Consider the following 13303-nt stretch of genomic DNA (forward strand, 5'->3'; position numbering starts at 1 on the left):
GCAAAATTAAATCGTAAGCTAAATGTTTTAGTTTCGATTCTCAGTGGTGGCGCACAAGTAATTTTTTTTTTTAACTTTTTAAATCATTACTATATATTGGTTCAATATAATATAATAATAATAAATACGAAATCTGCATTAATCAAAAATCATATTTAAGCATATTTTACGATCAGGCAATGCCGGGCGCCTTGCTAGTTTTAACTAATTTTGTTGTGGGAAAGTTGTTTTAATTTAGATTTATTAAGTTTTTGGATGTAAAAACTTTCAATCTCTAAACTCTTTTAAGAGTTTTAAAACTAGAAACCACTTTTTATTTGACAAGTTAAATGCTTTCAAATTCCTTTAAATTTTTGAAGGATTGCAAAGTATTTTATCTTTGTTTTTTTGTTGGGTTTTTCTACTATTTGAGAAAAGATTAAAACAATTGACTCGTTTATGGAGAAACCGAAATGCATTTTGATGGATTTAATTTCACAATAAATTTATTAAAAAGATTTTTTTTTTCTGGAATTTTATATTAATGCAATTTCATTTCAATAAATAATCCATGACTAGCAAATCAAAAATAATAATGTATATGTCATATAGAAGCGTGAAACACACAGATATACACACACAGACACGCAAGAATTGGTCACACCATTTTAATATAGAGAGTTTTATGCAAATACTGAGAAATGATATTTAATAGTTTTAATTTTAAGAATGTAAAGCTTTTGACCAAATTATTATTTTTTCTTTTTCTTTCAAGGAAAATGCACATTTGTGTTTTGATCAGATGAGCAGAATCCCTGGTTTAAGACCAATAATGCCACAAGGAGCCTTGTACATGATGGTAAGAATTATGTTTAATGCTTTTTCAGCATTCTATTAACAAAAATATAGAGATTTTTATTCAGATACTGCTAAGAATATCCATCCCAGGATAAGTAACATTACTTCCCTCAACAAAACAGTTCCACACCACTTTTATGTCCCAAGTATCAAGATATAATGATACTAAACCTTATCTCTATAATCCTTTTTGATCAAAATCCCTTACAAGATTTGGATTCTAGAAAATGTCTAAAATTTAAAGCTTAAGCTTAAGAGATCTTAAGAAGAAATTAATTAAATTCAATGCAAATTTGAAATATTTGAATTTTCAAATAGGAAGTTTATGCCCATATTATGCATAAATCCCTTTCAAATATTCCAAAGAAATCTGAAGAATATTTATTAAAATTTTACAAAAAATCAGAAGTATCTGAATTTTCACAAAGAGCTTCTACACCCTCTTTACACCCTTTACATAAAAACTAAATTAAACTAAATATAGCCCATATTATGACTCCTTATACCGAGCAGCTGTATTCCAAAACTCGTAATTATCAATTAATTAATTTCGGAGTGAATTCTGTACATACAAATAACAAACTTTATGTAAAGAGAGATAAGTGGTAAAAGGTATTAATATTGTATATCTAAAAACAGGTTTAAGGCCCCTAAAATTCATACTAAAATTTGATGGATTCAGGGTGCAACAGATAAAGTACTGAGTAATAATTAGTTATAAGTAACAGTTTTCTGACTGTTGAATATTCAATCCTCAGCACAGGTAATACTAAGAAGATAATCAAAAATTACTTAAGACTTCTACCTGGTTATGGCTGACAGAACGAAAACAGCCTACCCCCCCCCCCCCATATGTACTAAATAAAGGGTTCATTTGAATTTCCATACAAATGCCTGCATTCTAAATAAAGATTCCCAAGTTCGAAATATTGCTGAAACATTACAAGTGTAATAATGAAAAAGGAACAGTAGTCTAAATAATCTAACTGATACTGTTATGTTGTTAGTCTACCGAAAAACACTGGAAACTATTAAAATGGTCGATTATTATGATGAAATTATAATAGTCGATTATTATAATTGGTAATAGTATAATTGTTACATAGAAAAAAGATGTGAAAAGTTAAGTTAAAATATTTACATTTAATAGTTGTCAGGAATGTTAATTTGATGTTAATTTGAAAGATGGAATTAAAGCTAAGCATAATATAAGCAAATATACGTGACAAAACCCCAGCAAGGATCATTAGGCTACGTGTAGTGATGACGTAATAAAAATATAGATTTTGAGATTTAGAATTGTAGTGGGAAATCACTTTTGATATGCAACGCGTTAGACACAGATGGATTTTTTTATGACAGGATGCCCATGGAAGTCAGAAGAAGGTGACTTAGAAAAATGTAATCTCATACAAGCGTGCCAACTCTGGAAAAGAACCCAGCAAAGAATAAATGATTATATCAAAATATAATTTCCGTCTGACCGTTTTCACTTTCAAAAGGAAGCACCTTTAATTTCAGGACACATGGAAGGAAGATTTGAGGTATCTTTTTGCTAGTGTTCCAACCGGCAATGATATCTATAAACTGTTAATTTATGTGTACACACATTAACACCCAATAGAGAATACACTAGACGAATCACATATCAGAACGTTAACACTCATAAGTTAAAAGAGACTCATAGAAACACACATCTGTTACATATACACCAGTTTGTGTGTGTGTATATATATATATATATATATATATATATATATATATATATATATATATATATAAGACAAACATATATACACTCGTTATACAGCAACACTGTTTACATACATCCCCTTTACATACAGGACCCTTGACTATCTAACTAGTACATCATATGGAATTCTAAGTGAGAGTCTTCTGGCCGCTGCTGGTTTAATTCTATGAATAAAAGTATGAACTACTTAAGATTTCTACTCGATCATGGGAAGCTACACTCAAGGGTTCTATTTGAAATTCTGTACAGATTCCGGAGTTCAACATAAAGATTCTCGAGTTTGACAAGAAGCACTTGAAGAACATCAGAGGTTACATCGGCCAAAACGTTGTCAGAATAATATTCAACATTAGAAACGTAGTTCAAATAATACAAATAATATAAATTAAGAAAAACATAAAAAATCAAAATTTTTGTAATGGCTGAGAGAACGAGAACAATTTCCACCTGTGGGTTAAATAAAAGGTTCAGTTTGAAATTTCATATAGATTTCTTGCAGCTGAAAAAGGTCAGAGGATATATTGACTAAAACGTTGTGAAAATAATGATGCTTATGGGTTTGGTTACATGTTAAACCATGCAATAATAACTCCATAGCAAAAATACCAAGACTGTGCGAGCCTTTTCTAGTCTCGCACAAAAACACACATTCACATTTCAAGCTATGTCATATGCATACGCACACACAAACATACGCGCCCACGTCCACACACGTACATATATTCACATTCGCATACATACACTCACATTCACGTGTATATACACACGCTAACGCACACATATGTACTCACACACGCACACACGAATGCACACATGGACGACGTCACTTCCGCTTTCAAAGGAAATATACACATGTACAAAAGACACTCCAGAAACGAGTATAAAAGGAAGAGTAATAAGTGACTCCTTCTTTTAGGCTAAGCTTTCAAGCCGGTCGGTCTTCGGACTGACCGCGTACGTCACGCCCACTTACTACTATGTATGGGGCACAAGCTAACAGACCGTATGTACGCCTTCTCACTCTTTCTCTCTCTATCTACTACTGGTCCCTGAGAACACCTTCGTGTAGCTGACTACAAACTGATGTCAACTCTCCATTCTTTGTCTTTGTCTACACGCTGGACTATCATTCCAATTTCCACTACAACACTCACTTCTCTTTCCACGTGCGAACAAACGATAGTGAGATGGATACACATTTCCATTTCTTTCTACACCACCATTCCCGCAACGAACATTGATTACACATGCGCAGACATGAACACATGTTATAACTAAAACGTTCATTCTTTCAACAGCAAATAAACAACGTTTATCTTATCCATCAATTGAGTCTTTGTTTCCTTCAATTCCATTCATTTCATTATTTTCTTGTGGCGAGCTAGGGTATTATATCCTGGTCCGTTACATGTTTGGATAACTTTTATGCACAAGAAAAGTTTGGTTTGAATTAAGTGTCAAAACAAAAACGGTTTTATACTTGGAAGGAAAGAGAAAGGAAAGAATTGAAAGACGAATCGTATTATTTGGATTCATCAGACTACTGTTCACATGTTGAGTGTAATTTTGACAACGTTTCGGTCGATGTAACCTCCGACCTTCGGCAGGTATCGTTATTTTCATGGCAAGTACTCGGCTGAGCTCCAATTTATGGTCCCCCCTCGCCAAACTTTCACAAGAAACACCCATATTGCAGAAAACACTATCACTAATTTCCCCCACTCTTTATCTGTGCCTAAATCTAAACATAGATTCCATGAGCAAAGCTTCTTTCTTAGAACTGCATGCCTGTGAAATTGTCGTTCATTTTCCTGCTTTCCAGCTGACTACAATATGGTTGTCTTCAAGTCTAACGTAAACAAGTTTTTGATGAGCCGTTCCATATAAGTTAACAAATTTACCGAATTTCCATTACTAACGATTACTATATTGTCCAATTTCTACTGCACACTCTTAAACCCTTATCCTCGAGTAGCTTCTTGGCCTTGATAAGTGGTGATGCCTATGTAAAACAAAAAGAAAAAAAAAGAGTGTTGAACTTGGGAATTTGTATGGAATTTCGAGCGGAACCCTTTATTTACTTCACGGGGATAGCATGCTCTTGTTCCATCAGCTATGACTGAATAAAGGTCCTAAGTAATTCGCAATTGTATTTTTCCACACTAAGGACTGAACCTTAAACCTTCAGGAGAATATCACTTTTTACCATTCATTCTTCCAAGTACTCTAACCACTGCACCAGTGCACCACAGAGTCTTTGCAGACAAAAATTCAGAATTTTTAAAAGCACTTATTCCTTTTTGCTGGGGGAATATCTTTTCTTCGGTTTTTATTGCCTTTTGTCATAATCCTTAGCAGAGAAGTGTTGTTGGCTTTAAACGGATTTTTTTTCTTTCTCAATTGACGCTGTATCTGTCTCTTGCTTGCTTGGTCCTTCTTCTTTCTTCTCTCCTTCGGTTCACAAAACGTTGGCTATTTATCTCTCCGAACTGGCTCCCACAACAGGCGACGTTATCCATTAGGCCACTGCGACATACATACAACATACTCAGGTTTGAATTTATTTATTAAACTATAAAAACAGGCGTGCGCAATAAAAGTTAACTCTGCTGCTTCCATTTGACCTAATTAAGAAGGTCAAATAGAAGTCACGCAGTTGTTTACCCAAGTTTGACTGTTTTTGTTTTTTCCCCCAACAGATGTTGGGGGGAGAGGAACCAGCTCCCAATTGTCCAGATTGAATAACAATTGTCTGATGTACAACATTGATCAAAGCTGATTGCTTCTGGACATTTCCCGGCACAATGCCGAGAACGTTGTTCGTTGTTAACTTTGAATTAGTTTCGCTTTTTATACGAAAAAGCCTCATCAACATGCGAGAAGCCAAAATAGCAATAATTTTGTAAAAGTCGACGTAAATAAATCTAGATGCGATGCGCTTTCCCAAACCATACATATTATTATTTAGGACCCATATAAACAGTTGTAAGCTATCGTAACGACCTCGGAACCGTGTGCGAGAAAAGCCTTTTGAAGACATACACGAAATGGTCACACACATTTTGCCTTTTATATATATAGACTACTTACCACCAAAGTCCGATTTTTCTGTGATCCCTCTTAAAAGCTTTTGTAGACCCCGGTTGGGAATCTATCTATTATAGCTTGATTTTGTGTCTAAGTTAAGCTATTAATGATTAAATAGCTATTATCAGAAATGGTTATTATTAAGGGTCAGAAGTCAAAAATAAGTTAAATAATAAAAGTTTTGTTTTTTTTCATTTACAAATTTGTATAGGCAGAATATCTATATTATATTTCTCTGTTTATCTATCTTTCTGTCTGTCTGTCTATCCTCCCACTTTTTATCAGAAACTACTGAGCCAATCTGGCTGAAATTTTGTATGGACCTTTGTTATGATAAAGTGTAACGAACTATGTATTATGGTATCCATTCAATGCACAGTTAGGGGTTAATAAAGACTGTTGGGGATTAGTCACTACAATACCACATTTACTCTATTAATAGTGATTAATAGTGATTAATAGGGATTTATAGGGATTAGTATTTAATGCAAAAATGGCCACACAATTTAACCATATTTAATTTTCAATCTGGCATAAAGCACTCATTCAAAGTAAGTAAGTTTTACTCATTTTTAATGGGAAAAATCCTTTTTATATACTTATAACATCTAGAAAGACAAAGATATTACAATAGTTAACCATAAAGGATTGTGAAGCAGTTAATTTGCCTATCTCTCTTACATAGATAGAATTTAATATCTAATATATAAATTAAGATTGGATTTTTGACACACATTAACTATAAGAAGACTAGAAACTGTTAATAAAATTGCGCACGAGATGGGTATATTTGCTCATGACACCATGCTCTATAAGAGGCATGAGGGAAAAATGAATTGTACACATCTCCAAGACAATGGCAGAAATTGTAGAAAACGACATTCAAACTAGCGGAATGGGGGACGAAAATGGATGGTAACATTTAATGTTACTAAGACTAAGCTTTTCTCCTTTAACAATTATAAGAATCCTCCTGAACCATTGATTTCCTGAGAGCTTATTGTTCAAACCTTTCGGTTTTATATTCATAGGCAACATGAATTAGCACAAATACATTGAGGGCATTACCAAGGCTGCTGCAAAGGATGTGGGCTCCTTTTACCATGGTAGAAAATGACTGACACTTGAGAATATCCTATATATCTACAAAGCCACTATTCGCCCTTGTATGAGGTATTATTGCCACATCTGAGCTGGTATACCTACTACTAGTCTCTCCCTCTTAGACAAGGTTCAAAAAAGAGTGTCTAATTTAATAGGCCCACAACTATCAACCAAGTTCCAATCGCTGTCCCATCACTGCAATGTTGCACCCCTGTACAAGTACTTTCATGCAATGTGCTTTGATGAACTTGTACTTACCTCAAAATAACCCAACAAGCAGTAAAAAGCCCATGCCTTCACTTGAAATTTTTGGATGCAGTAATAGTTTCTTTCTTCAGACTGCTAGATTTTAGACTTACCTACCTGTTTCCTGCTTCTATTACTGTACTAACCTAATTTAAATGTAATGTGAACAAACATCTCGCTGCTTAACTCCCTATATCGTCACATGTAGACATGATCCCAAATAGTAGCTCCTTACACCCAAGTGGTAATACACCTTGTTTGAGGTGAAAAAGCACTACAAACATTGATTTCAGACCTAAATAGCATTCATTGTAAAATATCAGCATTTCCTGTTGAATAGCCATTTTCTTTTCTTTAGTGTTGATCCACATTATTAAAAAAAATTTTTTAATTCACTTTAATTTCTTTGTAAATACAATTATTGCTGCTCGAAAAATTTCTTATAGCTAAAACATATTTCAATGATAGATGGACACCATTTTTATATCAGTAGAAAATTTTGCTATTACTATGGAATAGTAACACTAATACATTCTTTCTTTTAATAGTCTATTATGCGTGTGTGTGTGTGTGTGTGTATGTGTCCAACTAAAGGTCAAAAACTACAAATCAAACACCCACAAAGTTGGTGTATTCTTTGATCAACTTTGCCCCGAATGAATAATATGCAAAAGATTTTTTTTTAATCATTTATTCTTTAAGGGTCAATTGGGCTAGATTTCATTAGAGGAGGTGGAGCAGTTTTTCAGGCGTTTTCAATGTTATCTATTATATAAAGAGGCGAATGCCTTACATTATTATTATTTTCAATAGTTTGGGCAATGCAGAAATGAGAGATTGTGAAGTAAAAGGATGTCGAAAAACGAGGAATGATAGAGAGACGGATTGAAATAGAAATGATAGAGAGACGGATTGAAATAGGTAGAAAGATAAAAGTTTTAATATAAAAATATTACACACACACTTTTTAACTATTTCAATGTTTTATGATCCCTGGGAAACACAATTTTTCTAATACTAAATAACTGTTAAAAGATCATGATTTCATTCAGATAGAAAACTATAAATAATATCTGAAAACGTTTAAATTTCGATGTCGAAATAGGTTTACATGACACTACATCTGTAAACAGTGTCTTCATTCAAAAGCACCACTTAAATCAGTGTTTCCCAACTTTTTTACCTTCGTGGAACACTTCCAATAGTAGTCCCAAGGAACCCTTGATTAAGAAAATATTTTACAAGCTTATTTATTTATTTATTTGTTATTTTATAATGTAAGCAATATTTTTCTTTTTATAACCGGTTAAGGTAAAAATGTGTTTTTCAAATTTATTGACAAACTAATATATTTTTCTGACAACTACTTCAAACATATTAACTAGATCTTTTTGTTTTCAGTTTATTCGCAATACAATTCAAAAATAATTGAAATAATTTAATGTAAAAAAAAAAGCGAACAAAATATACTGACTCAAAATTAAATGTGTTTTTTCAATGTGACATTCAGTCTATTTATCAGTATCTTTTGAAGGGACCCTTGCGAAGCTATTAAGAACCCAAAGGTCATCCTAGTTGGACAAAATTAACTTAATTAATGTAAGGGGGATAAATCATATTCAAATTGGAAAATATACTAGGAGTTATCCACCTTACTATCAAAATTGTATTTCGTTTTTTGTATAATGTTTATCATGTGCAAACAAATATAAATTAAAAACTTTAATTTCCTTTACTGCATTCCAAGCAACTGGTAGGTACAGCTAGTATTAAATATATAAAATAAACTATACATTTTTCATACAACTATCTTCGTGTTGTAATAATAAACAAAAACTAAGATCTGCCCATGAAAATGATCCACCTGAGAAAAAAGTGTTGATTATCCTTCAGTTGCTAGCATTAATTTTATAATAAAGAATGATATTTTTTTTTCAAATTTTGTATTTCGATTCATGTTGTCTTCTGTTTCATAAAATCAATCTTTTTGTTGTTGTTGTCTCCCTTTGAAAGGTGGGGATTGAAATTGAACATTTTCCTGGGATTAATGATGATAGACAATTCACTGAAAAATTAATGGAAGAACAAAGTATCTTTTGTTTACCAGCAATCGTAAGTATCTCTCTCTCTCTCTCTCTCTCTCTCTCTCTCTCTCTCTCTCTCTCTCTCTCTCTCTTTACTTTTGTCTTATTTTCTCTTTCTCTTTCTCTCTCTCTTCTCCTCCCCATTATATTGTGTGTCTATCTATCAGTGCATCTCTCTCTCTGTCTTTCTCTCTCTTTCTCTCTCCATCCTTTCCTTTATATTTCATTTTCTCATTCCGATACTCTCGTTCTCTTTCTTTCCCTCTTTCTTTTGCAGTTCATGCATATTTCTCGCTATATAAATATTTAGATATGAATATAATTTAAATCTTATTGTATGATTAAAAATAAATATCGACTTGAAACATATAAATAACTTAAAGTATACTCTTTATTTGTAAATAAATTAAATCGTTAAAGATTCATATATAATATGAACATTCTTTGATAGTGGAAAGGCACATAATAGTTAACAAACCCACTTTCCATATTAAAAATAGCCTTCCGAATAATAACATTATATAGGAACTCATTCTTAGCCTGGAAGGAGTTTTGTTAACTATTCTGTTCTTACATCGTTTTTATTTTGCATTGTCGACTTATTTCAATTGTTTTTAAAATTTTCAAATATTTTTACATTAACAATAAACTAATTGTTTGAAAAGAAAATGAGTCTTTAATTTGATCAATTACAAGGAAAACATTTCATAAAAAATATTTAGAATAATCTACTCATGTAGTATACGCCACCCCTTTAAGGGCATTTTTTACTTTGCAAAAATATATGCAGACATTGCATGAGGGTTTTACAGTAATTTTAAAACTAAAATGGCAACGAATATCTAATTAAATATTTAGGAATTTTATAGGAATACGAATTGGTAGTTTTATTGAAATTAAAAGAATTTAGAACAGAACAAATAATTGTCTCAAAATCGGGAAAATTTTGGAATCATCCCATCACACACACACACATACATATATATATATATATATATATACATATATATATATATATATATATATATATACATATATATATATATATATATATATATATATACATATATATATATATATATATATATACATATATATATATACATATATATATATATATATATATACATATATATATATATATATATATATACATATATATATATATATATATATATATATATACATATATATATATATATATACATATATATATATATATATACATATATATATATATATATACATATATATATATATATATACATATATATATATATATATACATATATATATATATACATATATATATATATATATACATATATATATATATATATATATATATATATATATATATATATATATACATATATATATATACATATATATATATATATACATATATATATATATATATATATATATATACATATATATATATATATATATACATATATATATACATATATATATATACATATATATATATACATATATATATACATATATATATATATATATATATATATATACATATATATATATACATATATATATATACATATATATATATACATATATATATATACATATATATATATACATATATATATATACATATATATATATACATATATATATATACATACATATATATACATATATATATATACATACATATATATATATACATATATATATATACATATATATATATACATATATATATATACATATATATATATATATATATATATATATACATATATATATATACATATATATATATACATATATATATATACATATATATATATACATATATATATATACATATATATATATATACATATATATATACATATATATATATATACATATATATATATACATATATATATATATACATATATATATACATATATATATATACATATATATATATACATATATATATATACATATACATATATATACATATATATATATATATATAGTAAGTTATAAAATATACATGGCGATTAAGCTACACTGAATATTCCGCGTTTCATTCACTCTAGGACTCTTCAGGCATATTCAGTGTAGCTTAATCGCCATATATATTTTATAACTTACTAACTAGCTCTACCTACGTATTGAGCGCTTTTGAAGTAAATACTTAAAGTTTACGCATAAATTTATACTTTCGTATATTAATTTTATGTGAGTAAATTAAGTAGTTATATATATATATATATATATATATATATATATATATATATATATATATATAGGGAGAGAGAGAGAGAGATTTAACGGTTGAAAGACCAGACGAGCACAAAATTGTTTTAAATAAACATTTGTATTTATTAAAATTAAATTGAATTTTATTTTCAAATTTGTGAATAATAAAATATTCTTCTTCGGGAAATACAGACAGGTTTTTTGTTTTGTTTTATTTTTCTTCTTATGCGTTATAATGGAGACAACACTCGGCACGTACTCAGAGGTTGGAAATTGAGGTCGGATGATGTTTTAATGTTTGGTAACAGTGTTAACGTTTGGTCGAATGCATGGGTAAATAACAAGAAGAAAATCCTCTAAAAAGTGTACTATAACAGAATTAACTGGTCAATTTGGAAGACGAAAATTTCATATATATATATATATATATATATATATATATGATAGACGTCACGATATTGTAGAATTAAATTCACAATATTTTATTCAAAATAAGGAATACGAGAAAAAGTTGGAAAAATTCCTTATTCCGTGGAGTTTCAAAGATAGGCTCTTCTCCTCAGAGACACGCACACTGAAGTTTTGAATCTCTAATTTACATATGAGCAGTTATGTATTTCTTTGAATGTTATTTTGCTTTTTGACTCTTTCAAATGATAAATATTTTGTTTCTATTCTTTTAGTGCTTCCAGCTTCCGAATTATTTTCGAATTGTGCTCACTCCACCAACTGAAAAGATGAAAGAGGCTATGACGCGATTACAAGAATTCTGTGAAACACATTATGTTGATTAGATGCACCATCATAAAAAAATATTCATTGACTACTGGTATGTAGGAATTTAATAAAGTTATTTCTAATTCTCTCTCTCTCTCTCTCTCTCTCTCTATATATATATATATATATATATATATATATATATATATATATATATATATATATATATATATAAGAGCAAACAGTTAATAAAACATGTTAAAAAAAACACTTTGAAAAAGAGTTAAAAACATATTTAATTTGAAAAGGAAACACTTGATAAGTGGATAGTCCTTAATCCGTGGAGTCTCGAAGAAATACTCTCCTTCTCATCAGAGGGTAGGAATTAGCAAAATGTGGGATCGGATTTACATACAAAAGTATTTGATGAAACTGCAAGTAAGTCAAAGATCTTACTTGATAACAAAAAGTGAAGCAAAGGGAATATGGGGAAGAAAAAGGTGATTACACGTGAATGGATAGTCTGGTGAAAAGTAAATAATCCAATGACGGTAAAATCCAAAAAATATAACTCCAAGAAAGTTAATTGAATTTCCATTTGCACAAGTAAAATCCAAGGAAATCACGTAATTGGAAGATGATCCAAAATTATCCAAAAGGCCGAAATCCATGGAATAATTCACAAATAGGTACAAGGAAAAGGGGAAAAATTCCAATAATATTAATAAAAGAAAAATAAGATATGCTTTTCACACGGTTGCCGAGACATATTTTATTTATATATATATATATATATATATATATATATATATATATATATACAGGGTGTCCACAAAGTCTGGCTGCATAATCGTCACGGTGCCCACAAAGTCTGGTTGCATAATCTACATGGTGCCCACAAAGTCTGGCTGCATAATCTAAAGGGTGCCCACAAAGTCTGACTACATAATCTACATAATGTAGCCAGACTTTGTGGACACCCTGTATATATATCTATCTATATATCTATAAAAACAGAGATGTGTGTGCCACAGACGATTTCTGATTGGTGAATCCAATAATCACATCTCCTAAAAAACTATAGTTCTTACGCTCTTAACTTTACCATAAAATATTTTGGTCTTATTTATTGTCCATCTTGGAAGGGTTTAATTTTTTTCTAACTTACCATTTACAAAAATACGAAACTTACACCAGACATCACAATCCAACCTCCGACTCAACGTCCGCCATTCTGGCGCTATCCGCA

At 30.0% G+C, this 13303-nt stretch overlaps 1 protein-coding gene across 1 annotated transcript in view; it reads left to right on the forward strand.

The window, feature by feature from the left end:
- The window catches only part of LOC145269469 (tyrosine aminotransferase-like), a 155392-nt gene that overhangs the window by 135671 nt on the left and 6418 nt on the right, over positions 1-13303 (forward strand). Inside the window, exons 10-12 of the mRNA XM_080125215.1 lie at positions 755-838; positions 9041-9139; positions 12021-12166. Of these exons, the coding sequence (XP_079981341.1) occupies positions 755-838; positions 9041-9139; positions 12021-12131 (294 nt within the window). The 3' untranslated portion in view covers positions 12132-12166. The remainder of the gene's footprint in view (positions 1-754; positions 839-9040; positions 9140-12020; positions 12167-13303) is intronic.

Source organism: Euprymna scolopes, chromosome 1 (assembly GCF_053919585.1).
Source record: "Euprymna scolopes isolate OS-2025 chromosome 1, ASM5391958v1, whole genome shotgun sequence".
NCBI lineage: Eukaryota > Metazoa > Mollusca > Cephalopoda > Sepiida > Sepiolidae > Euprymna > Euprymna scolopes.